The sequence below is a fragment of the Microcaecilia unicolor genome, chromosome 9, assembly GCF_901765095.1.
Source record: "Microcaecilia unicolor chromosome 9, aMicUni1.1, whole genome shotgun sequence".
Lineage (NCBI taxonomy): Eukaryota > Metazoa > Chordata > Amphibia > Gymnophiona > Siphonopidae > Microcaecilia > Microcaecilia unicolor.
Genome location: NC_044039.1, coordinates 44,695,610 through 44,712,244, shown reverse-complemented (window position 1 = coordinate 44,712,244; position 16,635 = coordinate 44,695,610). Strand labels below are relative to the sequence as shown.

Sequence of the window (16,635 nt, the reverse complement as noted above, 5' to 3'; positions counted from 1 at the left end):
ATTACTTAAATGCTGGGCTATCTGACATTTAGTCTTATGTGTAGTTAACCCAATATACCACAGTCCGCACAGGCATCTCACTCCGTATACACACCCCATACTGTCACAGTCGGTATACGTTTTTAAACGGTACTTCTTATCTGTATGAGGAATAGGAACTTCTAACGAATACTGACAGTAAACGCAATGATTACATCTATGATGGCCAGACTCACTGGCCGAATCATTACGTGCGCTAGACATGGTCAGCTGTTCACCTAGATTGGAACCACGAGTAAAAGCAAAACGGGGTGTAAATTTAAATGCATCATGTATGGCAAGTATCGGCCAATGCCGCTGTAATATCTGTATAATGTTATGAGACAACCGTGTATAGGGTAACACCACAGGTAAGAGGTTGATCGATGTTCTTATTGTCTCTTACACCTTGTTGCCACCCCCGATGGAAATTAAAGGCTCGTTTAGCTGCCCTCTTTAGTATAGTAAACGGATAACCCCTCTGTTGGAATCTAGTTATCATACTGTCAGCTTGCACACAGTATTCATCTTTGGAACTACACAATCGACGGATGCGAAGTAGCTGGCTGGCCAGAATGCTATTTTTCAACAAATTGGGGTGGTGGCTACGTTAATGCAACACTGTGTTGCGGTCCATCTCTTTACGAAACAGCTTGGTATTAAACTTACCATTTGTCCATGCTATATTAACATCTAAAAAGTAGTAGTTTCTACATAATGTTTGCATATATATTGTTTACATGTTTTATGTGGAGTGATTTCAAGTAGTGTATATGTGGATGAATGTGAGTATGTGATAGGATGATAGTGTATTGTAATATGATTTAAGATATTTAATAAAGATTCAAAAGTATGATAATATTTTAAGTTGTTTAATAATTCACATTATATATATATATATATATATATATATATATATATATATATATATATATATGTATATAATTTTTTTTGTCTGTAAATACAGATAGTTTTTTAAATATTCTCTTTAAAGTTTCTTTTGAAGAGAGTATTTGCTGTAAATGTGACATTGAAACTCTAGATTTTTCTTGTCCTGTTAGGGTGAAAGAAAGCTGTGTTCTAATAACTTCTGCCTAATCCTTTGCCTTTGATAGCCTTGCCTTTACCATTCACTGTCTATAGGTACTCCCAGTCAGTACAGAGCTTCCAACCAGTACCCCGTCCGGAGAGCAACTTCCACCCTTTCCAGGACCTTCACTAACTCAGGTGCCGCATAAATTCTCTTTGCTTCTCCTTCTCTATTCATGTAGCATGATCTAAATAATATCTCTGTTGCATGTTCTGGGCTTTTATTGACTACTGAATAACCCCCTTGTATGAAAGAGATGTTAAGTTTACTTTAGGGTTAAATTATCCAGACTAAAGATATTCCGTATTCTTCCAGGACTTGTTTGGAGGGTGATGATAACCTGCAAATCAACCAAATAAATGAACATTTATGCAACTTTGTGGCTATCAGGGATTATTTAAGCAAATATACCCCAGACTGCTTGGGACTGAGAGAAGTGTGAAAAGAGTTGTTAAAAGCTGTTTATATATTGCATAAAGGTACTTATTTTGTACCTGGGGAAGTAGAAGGTAAAGTGACTTGCCCTGAGTCACAAGGAGCTGCAGTGGAAATTGAACCCAGTTCACCAGGATCAAAGCCCACTGCACTAATCAGTGGGTTTCTCCTCCACTCCATGAATGTTCTTCTTTGAATGCAGTCTGCTTTCCCTTTTAATTTATGGAGTTCTTTTCCTATTTTAAAGGGCCCTTTTACTAAGCCGTGGTAGGGCTACCAAGTGGATAGCATGTGCCAAACTGACCTTACTGCTGGGGTAGCGCAGGCGCCCAGCGGTTGTTCTGAAGTTGGTGCATGCAGTTTCCCACAGTAGAAAATAATTTTCTATTTTTTACCATGGGGGTATGCCCAGCAGTAATTGGCAATGGTAGAAACAGGAGGGAAGAGAGAGAGATGGATACTAGTTCAGACAATCAGTCTTGGCTGGTGAGAGGATAATTTTTTTTTACCATGATGGCAGGTTGTGCCCAGTTCCAAAGGCCTGCATGACTAGTTTAAAGAAAATTCCTTGCAGAGTTTTCATTTAAAAATCATCTGGCAGGTGCCACAGAGATCTTTTCCTGCATATTTTGCAGGTGCATACTTAGCTGGGCTGCTCCAACTCTACCCCTTTCCCCAAAGGGCAGGGCAATTTTTAAAGAGATTTTTCTCTTGTAAGCACCTGTTTATCTGTAGATGTCCCTTGGAAAAGTATCCTATATATGTATTGGGTTTAGACACCACAGATGCTTGAATTTCATGTTGTTGCATTAGAGATCTTTCAGGGAAACATTCCAGAGCATCAAATGTTTACCCAGTGTTCTGATAAAATTTACTCTAATCATTAACAAGTTAAAAAAAAAACTTAAACCAGAACGGTTGCTTTTTAGATGTTCTCTGAATTGTAATGTGTTTTTCTCTACTGGCAACCAGCATGGTTCCATGTTTGGTAAAGATTTGCAATTAAGTGGCTGTCATGTTTACAAAGCTGGAAACTGGGTTTGTGAGCCCTTGGGCCACTGCCGAGGAGCGGCAGTGGCAGGCAAAACTACCCCACGCTAGAGACAGGGCAGATCTCTGACAAACAGTTAGGCTTCACCTGCACTTTGCCACTTTTCACCACGAGTTGAGCTCCAGGCTTCAGGTGGCCGGCAGGACTTACTGGACAGGGCAGGACTGGATAACAGCTAGGCAGCACAGGGACAGCAAGGCAGGGAAAGGATAGGCTGAAGGACAGGACTGAAAGCTGTGAGCAGCCACTGAACCAGGGAACCAACACAGCTAGACAGGAGACTGAACTGAAAGCTGCAAGCAGCCACTGAAGCAGGGAACAAACACAGATAAACCCAGAACTAGGCAAAGACATACAAACAAGACACAAGACTGGGAAACAAGCAATACAGTAAACAAGCAATACCCTAAACTAAACATAGACTAACTAGAACAGGCAAGACTTCAGGCAAGAACTAGAGCAAGGAAGCAAACTCAGACTGAAGTGCAAAAGCACCAACATACCAGGGCCTTAGACGCAATGCAAAGGCAAAGCAGAGAGTTTCAAAATGGCTAATAAGCCCAGCAGCAGCTGAGGCTCAGCTGCTGCAATCACCAGGCAACTAAGGGTGCTGTGCAGGTTCAAACAAAACAAGCAAGTCTGGCAGGCCGGAAGATCCGGACTGGGCTGAAGTCTGGAACGGGAAACAGCACACAGACAATCCAATGCAGCCAGCACACAGAGACAGAACTAACTCACAAAGAACAGACAAGCCAGCTCAGAAGCTGACCACAGGAAATACGGTGAGTCGGAGAGGGGTCACAGCCACAGACATGACAGTGGCAGGATTAAAACTACCTGTAAACTAATTTGACAGCGAGTGAAACTGCTCCTTTAAGACCACAATCTTAATTTTGACTTGGTCAGAAAAGTCCAAGTCTGAAGGCAATCTTTCATCTGCTTATGGTTTTACTGTTGATTTAGTTCAGCTTGACAGGACAGTAGGTGGGAACATTCTGATAGCTCCCTGCATCAGAAAAGTGAAGGTAGGGCTGAGAAATTGCATGATCTGATATTTGATAAACAGCTGTTTTCGAAATTAAACGTTCTGCCTTCTCATAAAATCTAAACTGGCCAAGTTTATTTTTTCTAATTTGACTATTGAGGTCAAGAAAATAAATTGGTTATAAGTTCTAATACATAGATAGCAAATAACATATTTAAGAACATCAAAGATTTCATTGCGAGAGAAGTCTTCAGATTAATTTGATTGGGAGTTATCAGATTATGAACAGTTAAGTTATTTTTCCCTAGATGTGATAGATATTGGGACAGGTTACTAGGATCTTTCCAGAGATTATGAAGGAAACACAGATGCAGAGAAAAATCTCTTGCCTCTGAAAGCTAAAGTGGCTGTTATGGGGGCTGTCGGATAAGCGCATGCTCTGTTTAACTGCATATCGTACTTCGGTCCCGTTTTTGGCGCCATCAATTTCTATGGGGACAAACTTCGGTTTAGTGCACCACTGATAAGTGCATGATTCGCTTATATGCATGGTTTAAGACCGCTCCCCTGCAGGAAAGACTCCGCATGAGCACTTGCACGAAATATGGAAGCCGATTGGCTGGTGACAACCAACGAGATTTCAAATTTATCACCCCTTTAACTGCAACAGGCAGAATGAGCAAAAAAATGTTGTTAGAGTGTACACTGGGGTCGTCATCGCGGTGGAACTGTAAGACTTTAACACTGGCTGAACGAATAGAAAATCTTAAAAAATTAGAAAACAGTCAAGCATCTATTGCTAAAGAATATGGTGTCAATTCCAGTCAAATTTCACTGTCTTGAAGCAGAATGACCAGCTTCTGGAAGACTGGCAAAACAATACAAATCCACAACGGAAACGAGCGGGAAAAGCTGAGGAGGTAGAAGATGCTCTTCTTCGGTGGTTTTCTCGAGTCAGGAGCAGACAGTTTTCTGTCAGTGGTCCACTTCTTATGGAGAAAGCTAACCAGCTAGCTGAAAGTCTTGGACTAACTGAATTCAAAGCCACTGTTAGATGGTTGGTTGGAAGGATGGAAGGAGAGGAACAACATAAAATTCAATAAACAGCATGGTGAGAAACAAGACGCTGATGACTTTGGTTCTAAAAATTGGGTTGTTTCAGTTCTTCCTGCCATCTTGAACAAGCTTCCACCTTGTGACATTTTCAATGCTGACAAAAACGGTCTGTACTGATGAGCGATTCCTGATGGAACACTTGCATTCAAACAAGCCGAAACTACAGGAAGTAAAACGTCAAAGGATCGACTGACGATCCTCCTTTGCTGCATTATGGATGGGAGTGAGAAGTTGGAACCCCTCGTCATTGGAAAGAGCAAACAGCCCAGTTGCTTCAAGAAAGTTAAGTGACTTCCTGTGTCATATGAGGCTAACGCAAATTCATGGATGATGGGGGAAATTTGGAAGCAGTTGCTAAAGAAGTTAGACACTAGAATGCGGACACAAAAGCGTCAGATTTTGTTCTATGTGATAATTGTGCTGCACACAGTAATGATGTCAGGCTGTCTAACGTCAAGGTGATCTTCCTGTCACCTACCTACTTGATCCAACCTCTGGATCAGGGCATAATAGCCCATTTCAAAAAACATTATCGGGCTCTTGTGCTACGTCGTCTGATATTCTCCGAGGACAAGCAGGCTGCTTGTTCTCACTGATGGGTGATGTCCACGGCAGCCCCTCCAATCGGAACACTTTCCTAGCAAAGGCCTTTGCTAGTCCTCGCGCGCCGATGCGCATTGCGCATGCGCGGCCGTCTTCCCGCCCAAACCGGCTCGTGTTCGTCAGTCTTCTTTTGTCCGCGCTCGGTACAGTCGTGTTACGCCGTTCGCGCCCCTTAAGTTGACCTCGCGCGTCTTTTTTGGACTTTTCGTTAGTAAAAAAAAAAAAAAAGGGGAAAAAGGATTTCGGAAGAAGGCCTTTTCGGTCTTTTTCCCCTTCCTGTATTTCCAGTTTTTGCCCCGTTAAGTTTCTTTTCGTTTTCGGGGTAGGCCCTTTTGAGGCCTCGGGTCGAATTTTTTCTCCCCCTCTTTTTGGTGCCTTACCGCAATTACGAGTTTTGATTTCGCCGGCGTGATTTTTCCGCCCATGTCATCGAAGTCTCCCAGCGGCTTCAAGAAGTGCACCCAGTGCGCCCGGGTAATCTCGCTCACTGACAGGCACGCGTCGTGTCTTCAGTGTCTGGGGGCTGGGCACCGCCCGCAGGCCTGTAGTCTTTGTGCCCTTTTACAGAAAAGGACTCAGGTAGCGAGATTGGCCCAGTGGAACGTTTTGTTCTCGGGCTCTTCGTTGGCATCGGCACCGGGAGTATCGAGTGCGTCGACGTCGACAGCGTCAAGACCTCCGTCCTCGGCCGCGACTGCATCGAGGCATCGGGGCCTTGACATCGGAAGGCTGCGTCAGCGTCGGTGGTACCGGGACCTCCACTAGTGCTGATGTCGTCGGACGGTGGTGCTTCGACCGGAGTGCAGGTGAGGGCTGTCCATTCCCCTGCTGGTGGCGGTGAGCCTTCGGGTGGGTCTCCCCCTACCCTGAGGGCTCCTGCGGTACAGCCCCCCCGAGACCGACCTTCGGCCTCGGCCCCGAGGAAGTGACGGCTGGATTCTACGTCCTCGTCGTTATCGGGAAGCTCCGGTGACATGCTTCGTTTGAAAAAGTCAAAGAAGCATCGACACCGGTCTCCTTCCCGTATCGGTACCGAGAGCTCTGGGTCGCCGAGGGAGTCGGCACCGAGAGGACCGCTCACCCTCTGTTCAGGAGGTGTCGATGCGCTCCACTTTGGACAGCCCAGAACAGCCTCCACGCCCGGAACAGACTCTGACATCGACACCTGCATCGGCTTCCATGTCTTTCTCCACAGCCGCTCTGCACGAGAGTCTCCGGGCCGTTCTCCCAGAGATCCTGGGAGAGCTGTTGCGCCCTTCCCCTCCGGTACCGGGGGTGCTTGCGCCTCCGGTACCGTCGAGTGAGGTGCCGGCTGGCCCCTTGCCCGGGGTGAGGTCTCCAACATCGGTGCCGCTTGCTGTACCGACTGCGGCCGCCTCCCAGGAAGGCTCCCCGATGGTGAGGCCTCGAGGGAGGAGGAGGAGGACATCAGATATTTCTCTGACGAGGAATCTGATGGCCTTCCTTCAGATCCCACTCCCTCCCCTGAAAGGCAGCTTTCTCCTCCGGAGAGTCTGTCTTTCGCGGCCTTTGTCCGGGAGATGTCTACGGCCATCCCCTTCCCGGTGGTTTTGGAGGACGAGCCCAGGGCTGAAATGTTTGAGTTCCTGGACTATCCTTCTCCACCTAAGGAAGCGTCCACAGTACCCATGCATCATGTCCTAAAAAAGACATTGCTGGCGAACTGGACCAAGCCTTTAAGTAATCCCCACATTCCCAAGAAGATCGAGTCCCAGTACCGGATCCATGGGGACCCAGAGCTGATGCGCACTCATTTGCCTCACGACTCTGGAGTTGTGGATTTGGCCCTAAAGAAGGCTAAGAGTTCTAGGGAGCATGCTTCGGCGCCCCCGGGCAAGGCCTACCATTCTTAAATCCAGTCTTACCAGCTCTACACGAGCATACACATGCGGAACAATGTGCAGCAGTTGGCGGGCTTGGTGGACAAGCTCCCCCCTGAGCAAGCCAAGCCATTTCAGGAGGTGTGCAGAAAATTCCTGGCCAGAGGGGTGTATGACACCTTTGATGTTGCATCCAGGGCCGCTGCTCAAGGTGTGGTGATGCGCAGACTCTCATGGCTGCGTGCCTCCGACCTGGAGAATAGGATCCAGCAGCAGATTGCGGACTCGCCTTGCCGTGCGGATAATATTTTTAGAGAGAAAGTCGAACAGGTGGTAGAGCAGCTCCACCAGCGGGATACCGCTTTCGACAAGATCTCCCGCCGGCAGCCTTCAGCTTCTACCTCTACAGGTAGACGATCTTTTGGGGAAAGGAAGACTGTTCCCTACTCTTCTGGTAAGCGTAGGTACAATCCTCCTCCTCGACAGCCTGCGGCCCAGGCTAAGCCCCAGCGCGCTCGCTCTCGTCAGCAGCGTGCGCCTCAGCAAGGCCCCTCGGCTCCCCAGCAAAAGCAAGGGACGAGCTTTTGACTGGCTCCAGCAGAGCATAGCCGACATCCAAGTGTCAGTGCCGGGCGACCTGCCGGTCGGAGGGAGGTTGAAAGTTTTTCATCAAAGGTGGCCTCTCATAACTTCCGATCAGTGGGTTCTCCAAATAGTCCGGCAAGGATACACCCTCAATTTGGCCTCAAAACCTCCAAATTGTCCACCGGGAGCTCAGTCTTACAGCTTCCAACACAAGCAGGTACTTGCAGAGGAACTCTCCGCCCTTCTCAGCGCCAATGCGGTCGAGCCCGTGCCATCCGGGCAGGAAGGGCTGGGATTCTATTCCAGGTACTTCCTTGTGGAAAAGAAAACAGGGGGGATGCGTCCCATCCTAGACCTAAGGGCCCTGAATAAATATCTGGTCAAAGAAAAGTTCAGGATGCTTTCCCTGAGCACCCTTCTCCCCATGATTCAGGAAAACGATTGACTATGCTCTCTGGACTTGAAGGACGCCTACACACACATCCCGATACTGCCAGCTCACAGACAGTATCTGCGATTTCAGCTGGGCACACGTCACTTCCAGTACTGTGTGCTATCCTTTGGGCTCGCCTCTGCGCCCAGAGTGTTCACGAAGTGCTTGGCTGTAGTAGCAGCGGCACTTCGCAGGCTGGGGGTACACGTGTTCCCATATCTCGACGATTGGCTGGTGAAGAACACATCCGAGGCAGGAGCTCTACAGTCCATGCAGATGACTATTCTCCTCCTGGAGGTACTGGGGTTTGTGATAAATTATCCAAAGTCCCATCTTCTCCCAGTGCAGAAACTCAAATTCATAGGAGCTCTGCTGGATTCTCGGACGGCTCGTGCCTATCTCCCAGAGGCGAGAGCCAACAACTTGTTGTCCCTCGTCTCGCGGGTGCGAGCGTCCCAGCAGATCACAGCTCGGCAGATGTTGAGATTGCTGGGCCACATGGCCTCCACAGTTCATGTGACTCCCATGGCCCGCCTTCACATGAGATCTGCTCAATGGACCCTAGCTTCCCAGTGGTTTCAGGTTGCTGGTGATCTAGAAGACGTGATCCACCTGTCCACGAGTTTTCTCAAATCCCTGTATTGGTGGACGATTTGGTCCAATTTGACTCTGGGACGTCCTTTCCAAATTCCTCAGCCACAAAAAGTGCTGACTACGGATGCGTCTCTCCTGGGGTGGGGAGCTCATGTCGATGGGCTTCACACCCAAGGAAGCTGGTCCCTCCAGGAACGCGATCTGCAGATCAATCTTCTGGAGTTACGAGCGGTCTGGAACGCTCTGAAGGCTTTCAGAGATCGGCTGTCCCACCAAATTATCCAAATTCAGACAGACAACCAGGTTGCCATGTATTACGTCAACAAGCAGGGGGGCACCGGATCTCGACCGCTGTGTCAGGAAGCCGTCAGCATGTGGCTCTGGGCTCGCCGTCACGGCATGGTGCTCCAAGCTACATATCTGGCAGGCGTAAACAACAATCTGGCCGACAGGTTGAGCAGGATTATGCAACCTCACGAGTGGTCGCTCAATTCCCGTGTAGTGCGACAGATCTTCCAGGTGTGGGGCACCCCCTTGGTAGATCTGTTCGCATCTCGAGCCAACCACAAAGTCTCTCAGTTCTGTTCCAGGCTTCAGGCCCACGGCAGACTGGCATCGGATGCCTTCCTCCTGGACTGGGGGGAGGGTCTGCTGTATGCTTATCCTCCCATACCTCTGGTGGGGAAGACTTTGTTGAAACTCAAGCAAGACCGAGGCACCATGATTCTGATTGCTCCTTTTTGGCCGCGTCAGATCTGGTTCCCTCCTCTTCTGGAGTTGTCCTCCGAAGAACCGTGGAGATTGGAGTATTTTCCGACCCTCATCACACAGGACGAAGGGGCGCTTCTGCATCCCAACCTCCGGTCTCTGGCTCTCACGGCCTGGATGTTGAGAGCGTAGACTTTGCCTCTTTGGGTCTGTCAGAGGGTGTCTCCCGCTTGCTTCCAGGAAAGATTCCACTAAGAGGAGTTACTTCTTTCTATGGAGGAGGTTTGCCGTCTGGTGTGACAGCAAGGCCCTAGATCCTCGCTCTTGTCCTACACAGACCCTGCTTGAATACCTTCTGCACTTGTCTGAGTCTGGTCTCAAGACCAACTCTGTAAAGGTTCACCTTACTGCAATCAGTGCATACCATTACCGTGTGGAAGGTAAACCGATCTCAGGACAGCCTTTAGTTGTTCGCTTCATGAGAGGTTTGCTTTTGTCAAAGCCCCCTGTCAAGCCTCCTACAGTGTCATGGGATCTCAATGTCGTTCTCACCCAGCTGATGAAACCTCCTTTTGAGCCACTGAACTCCTGCCATATGAAGTACTTGACCTGGAAGGTCATTTTCTTGGTGGCAGTTACTTCAGCTCATAGAGTCAGTGAGCTTCAGGCCCTGGTAGCCCAGGCCCCTTACACCAAATTTCATCATAACAGAGTAGTCCTCCGCACTCACCCTAAGTTCTTGCCAAAGGTTGTGTCGGAGTTCCATCTGAACCAGTCAATTGTCTTGCCAACATTCTTTCCCCGTCCTCATTCCTGCCCTGCTGAACGTCAGCTGCACACATTGGACTGCAAGAGAGCATTGGCCTTCTACCTGGAGCGGACACAGCCCAACAGACAGTCCGCCCAATTGTTTGTTTCTTTTGATCCCAACAGGAGGGGAGTGGCTGTGGGGAAACGCACCATATCCAATTGGCTAGCAGATTGCATTTCCTTCACTTACGCCCAGGCTGGGCTGGCTCTTGAGGGTCATGTCACGGCTCATAATGTTAGAGCCATGGCAGCGTCGGTAGCCCACTTGAAGTCAGCCACTATTGAAGAGATTTGCAAAGCTGCGACGTGGTCATTTGTCCACACATTCACATCTCATTACTGCCTGCAGCAGGATACCCGACACGACAGTCGGTTCGGGCAGTCAGTGCTTCAGAATCTGTTCGGGGTTTAGAATCCAACTCCACCCCCCTAGGCCCCTGTTTATTCTGTTCCAGGCTGCACTCTGTTAGTTGGATAAATTGTTAGGTCAATCTCAGTTATGTCCTCGCCGTTGCGAGGCCCAATTGACCATGGTTGTTGTTTTGAGTGAGCCTGGGGGCTAGGGATACCCCATCAGTGAGAACAAGCAGCCTGCTTGTCCTCGGAGAAAGCGAATGCTACATACCTGTAGAAGGTATTCTCCGAGGACAGCAGGCTGATTGTTCTCACAAACCCGCCCGCCTCCCCTTTGGAGTTGTGTCTTCCCTTGCCTTTGTTTTGCTACATATGGGACTGACGAACACGAGCCGGTTCGGGCGGGAAGACGGCCGCGCATGCGCGGTGCGCATCGGCGTGCGAGGACTAGCAAAGGCCTTTGCTAGGAAAGTGTTCCGATTGGAGGGGCTGCCGTGGACGTCACCCATCAGTGAGAACAATCAGCCTGCTGTCCTCGGAGAATACCTTCTACAGGTATGTAGCATTCGCTGCGTTATGAATGACCAGACTGGCAAGGATAAATTTGCTGTTGAACTGGCTTGTAATCTATCACTGTTGGATTCCCTAAATATGCAGAAAGAAGCCTGGAATCATGTTACACAGGCAACCATTGTGAACTGCTACAAGCGGGCAAGCTTTAAGGATGTGGAGAGGGATGAAACAGATGCAGCTATTGCAAACGTGTCAGATGAACAGGCTATTGACATCCCAGCCGGTGTTATTGAAGAAGAGTTTCATCACTACGTAGCTGTTGATTACGATCTACAAACAGTTGACGACAGCACTGATGTCCAGATATGCGCCTATACACAGGCAACGGCTGATGATGAAACAGATGATGAAATGAGCAGCAAGACACATGCTAACGAAATTCAACAACCTCCTGTCACTTTTGCAAGAGCGCTGGAGAGTCTCAACACCGTGCTGGCCTATCTGGAGGCCACTGGATGTCAGTGCTATGACAGTTTTTACCGTCTGGCAGACGTAGTCTATGGAACTCACTGACCCAATAGTGTACAGAGGACTATGACTGATTATTTCAAGTAAGCCTAACGTCAGTTAACGGAGACTGTATATTGTACGTATAATAAACAGTACTGTACGTATGTTTATCAGATGTCAAGCTTCTTTGGGTCACAACGGTTAAGTGCACACTCCGGTTAGCTGCATGTATTTCTTTGGTCCCAGACCCTTGCACTTAAGCGCATTGCACTGTGTGTGTATATATATATTTTTTTTTTTATTTTTTTATTTTTTTTAATTATTATTATTATTTTTTTCAATCAGAGCTACTTTAGGGACCTTCCGTTGGCACATACCAATCCAACTCTACCACTGGCCTACCACAGGAGCCAACGGTAGTGCCGCTCCCCAGGATGCGCCATTTCCAGTATGACAAAATTTTTGTTTTTTCTGCCGGGGACTTTACCCAGCAGTAACTGCCGTGTTAGCATAGGAGCCCTTACTTCCTCCTAATTAGGTGGTTCTAAGGGCTCCCCCCCAGAAATGGCCACGCAGCAAGTGTGCATTTACCACACAGCCATTTCCTTTTTTATGCATTTTACCCGCTGCAATAAAAGGAGTCTCGGCGAGTGGCAAATCCACAAGATCCCTTTTACTGACACTCGGTTAAAGGGGCCCTTAGGTTTTGTGAGTCCTCAACAGAATCTTCTAGTAGGTATTTCTCTCATTTATTAGGATTTGTTAACCAATTTTATAAAGGGTTTCACCCAAGGCAGTGTACAAATATAAATTTACATTACAACATTTTGTGAGCTCACTAGAGAGAGTACTACAAAAAGGCAGTATATCAAATCCATTAACCTTTACCCTTTATATCCCACACTTGCCTGTTGAGTTCTATGTGGCTAACAGAATAAGAGACTGGGTATTCCCAGGGTCATTACAAATTTAACTGAAAAAAAACAATTATTTATAGTAACATTCTTCCTAAATAAATAGGTCTTCAACAATTTATGAAATTTACTATAATTTCTGATATTTTATCATTCGAGGTGACTCATTCCATCATCTTGCAGCCTGATATAGAAATGTATAAATATATCATCTTATAAGCAATCTTCCTGGGGTTTGGGTAACACAAGGTTAAAACTTTATGTAAAAAAAACTATATAGATACCTTTATAATTGTTTTACTAATTTTGTTGTATTTTTTTGAAATTGATTTTAATGTAATCTGTTTTGCAGTTTACTATGGAAGGTTTAATATTAAATCTAAGGAAATACTTGCTGTTAGATAAAATATTTTTTCTACCACCTTGGATGATCTTTATGTTATGATTTATTAGGTTTTGGTTTGTGTTTAGTGTTTTTTTTAGTTGGCTTGATATACCATTGTTTGGGATTTCTCTGTATTCTGAAATACTCAAAATCTTATCTTATTAGTGTTATAGCATAGGTACATATAAGTACATAAGTGTTGTCATACTGGGACAGACCAAAGGTCCATCAAACCCAGTATCCTGTTTCTAACAGTGGCCAATCCAGGTCACAAGTGCCTGGCAAGATCCCAAAACTGTACAATACATTTTATGCTGCTTATCGTAGAAATAAGCAGTAGGCTTTCCCAAGTCCATTTTAATAATGGCTTATGGACTTTTCTTTTAGGAAGCTATCCAAACCTTTTTTTAAACCCCTCTAATCTAATTGCTTTTTAACATATTCTCTGGCAACGAATTCCAGAGTTTAATTACACGTTGAGTGAAGAAGTAGTTTCTCTGATTCATTTTAAATTTACTACATTGTAGCTTCATTGTGCGCCCCCTAGTTCTAGTATTTTTGGAAAGAGTAAACAAGCAATTCACGTCTACCTGTTCCACTCCAGTCATTTTATAGACCTTTATCATATCTCCCCTCAGCCATCTTTTCTCCAAACTGAAGAGCCCTAGCCATTTCAGCCTTTCCTCATGAGGAAGTCGTCTCATCCCCTTTATAATTTTATCGCTCTTCTCTGTACCTTGTTTAATTCCACTATGTCTTTTTTTTAGATGCGGTGACCAGAATTGAACACAGTATACGAGGTGCGGTTGCACCATGCACCATGTAGCTATACAAACGTCTTATTTTGTTTTCCATTTATTTCCCAATAATACCTAATATTCTATGTACTTTCTTTGCCACCCCACCACACTGAGCAGAGGGTTTCAAAGTATCGTCAATGATGATTCCTAGATCCATTTCCTGGTCTGTGACTCCTAATGTGGAACATTTCATCATGTAGCTATAGTTCCTCTTTCCCACATGCATCACTTTGCACTTGCTCACATTAAACATCTTTCATTTGGATGCCCAGTCTTGTAAGGACATCTTGCAATTGTTCACAATCCTCTTGCGATTTAACAACTTTGAATAACTTTGTGTTGCCAGCAAATTTAATTACCTCGCTAGTTACTCCCATATCTAAATCATTTATAAATATTGGTAAAATCGGCAGTCCCAACACATACCCCCAGTGAACCCCACTATCTACCCTTCTCCATTGAGCATACTGACTGTTTAACCCTGCTCTCTGTGTTCTATCCTTTAACCAGTTTTTAATCCACAATAAAACACTGCCTCCTATCCCATAACTTTCCAATTTCCTCTGGAGGCTTTCTTGGGGTACTTTGTGAAATGCCTTTTGAAAATCCAGATAGACAATATCAATCGGTTCACCTTTATCCACATTTGTTCACCCCTTCAAATACTCTCTACCATTTTGCCCAGCACGAGCGTGAGGCTCACCAGTCTGTAATTTCCCAGATCATCTCTGGAACCTTTTTTTTTAAATTGGCATTACATTGGCCTTCCTCCAATCTTCTGGAGAGAGATGCACAGGAGGGGAAAGGGAGGAAGATGTTGAATCCTGGACAATTGGAGGAAAGAAAGAGAGAGGGAGAAATGCTTGATCATGAGGGAGGGGTAGGAGGGAAGAGAGAAGGGACTGGAAGATGCTGAAGGGGAGTTGAAGGGACAGGGAGTTGCCAGGCTACAAGGGTGGGGAGAGGAGAAAGAGGGAGCAGGTGCTGGGCTACAAGAGTAGAGGGAGGAAGATGCTGGTAATGGTGAAACTGTGGGAGAGAGGCCAAACCGGGGGTGGGGGGGTGGCAAGGAAATGAATGAGAGGAGGATAGTGATTATAGAGGGTAGAAATATGGTATGTGGAGTTGATTAAAATGAAAGGGAAAGGAAAGTTGGGGGAGGAAGTGAGATGGGTAATGGGAGAGGTAGTGGGTGAGAGAAGGAGATGGAATTTGATAGGTAGCTGAAAAGTTAAAAGGAGAAGGATGAGAAAGAGGGTGAAATTTGAGGTAACAGAGGGGGGCAGTAAAGAAAAGAGGAGAGCTAAAAAGGAAAGATCAGTATGTCAAAGATAAGTGTAGTGAGGGAACAGAACAAGACAGGAGAGAGGAGAAAAGACATATGGATAGCACAGCCGCTTGAAGGAGAATTAGCAGAAGACAGGAAAGCAGAAAAGAGAAACTGGAACCAACATGATGGAAAAATAAAATGTCTAGACAGCAAAGGTACAGAAAAACATTTTTATTTTGAATATATTAAATGTAATATGTTAGCTTTGGGAAATGTGCATAGCAAATGTTTTTGTATTGTGTTCACTAGTAAAAGAAATTCATTTCTGTTTTTATTTCTCTAGTGTTGCAGTACATGCCAAGTTTAACTTCTTGGGGTTCCCAGTTCAATTTTTTTGATCCCTTGTGCTGTATTTGGTGAGGGTTTGTCGGTATTATAGTAATGGCAGCTGATAGACTGGAAGGGAGGCAGGGAAGAAAGGGGATCAGGAGGGCCCCCTCTCATTTTCTGACCTGGACCCCAATATGTTTTTTTCACCCACCCTGACCCTTGCTGTAGCTGATGGGGATTTCCAAGCATCACCAACTGAGGACCTCCTCCAAAGGTGGCCAGACTTCCCTTCTACCAAGTTCTGCAGTGTGCAGCACCATGCTTGAGTCATTGACAACTACACATGTGTGAGATGCCAAAATTGGTAGCTCAGGGACATTGCTGCTGCCTGCCAAACTTGGTAAAAGGGTGTGTTGTCCACCTTCAGAAGAAGTCTTCAGACTTTAGAGCTTTGGGATCCTCATTAGCTGTAGTATTTATATTATGAGTTGTGAGGTGCTGGGGGAGGGGTGAAGAGTTGGGGTTAGGGCAGGAAGAGAGAAAATGTTAATCCCACCCATTTTGAGCTCAGGCCCACCCAACATTGGCTGTCTGGCTACGCCACTGCCACCTGCATCTGTACAGCCTCATGGTTCAAATGGTCAGGTCTAGGACAGCAGAGGAGGGTGATGACTTGGCCCAGTGTGCAGTCATGCACTTTTTACGCCTTGCCATGTGATCTCTGTAGTGAAAGGGATTGAGGAGAGCTGCTGAGCTAGTCCCAGTGCAGAATTCTTTGCAAATTTCTGAATTGTGTAGTTGCACAGAATTTTCCAAGGATTAGTGAGTACTGGAACTTTTCTGCTAGGAAAAAAAAATTACTAGGAAGAATGTGTTCAATTTTTTTTTCTTTTTAATTTTTTGAAGTATTTATTAAGCATTAAAAACACAATACAACAGCAGGTAAAACAGTAAGTGCAAAATGAATGTGTGCAATTTTTACAAAATAATGTTCAATTTGCAAAGAATCTTTTAACCATTCATCCACCTTATGAAAGGATCTGTACATAAGTAATACCATACTGAGAAAAGACCAAAGGCCCATGAAGCCCAGCATCCTGTCCCCGACAGTGGCCAATCCAGGTCAAGGGCACCTGGCAGCTTCCCAAACGTACAAACATTCTATACATGTTATTCCCGAAATTGTGGGTTTTTTCAAGTCCATTTAGTAGCGGTCTATGGACTTGTCCTTTAGGAAACTGTCCAACCCCTTTTTAAACTCTGCCAAGCTAACCGCCTTCACCACATTCT

The 16,635-nt window shown here is 46.0% G+C and overlaps 1 protein-coding gene across 1 annotated transcript in view; it reads left to right on the top strand.

The window, feature by feature from the left end:
- The window catches only part of WNK1 (WNK lysine deficient protein kinase 1), a 515,889-nt gene that overhangs the window by 380,210 nt on the left and 119,044 nt on the right, over positions 1–16,635 (top strand). Inside the window, 1 exon segment of the mRNA XM_030214920.1 lies at positions 1,162–1,245. Within this exon segment, the coding sequence (XP_030070780.1) occupies positions 1,162–1,245 (84 nt within the window).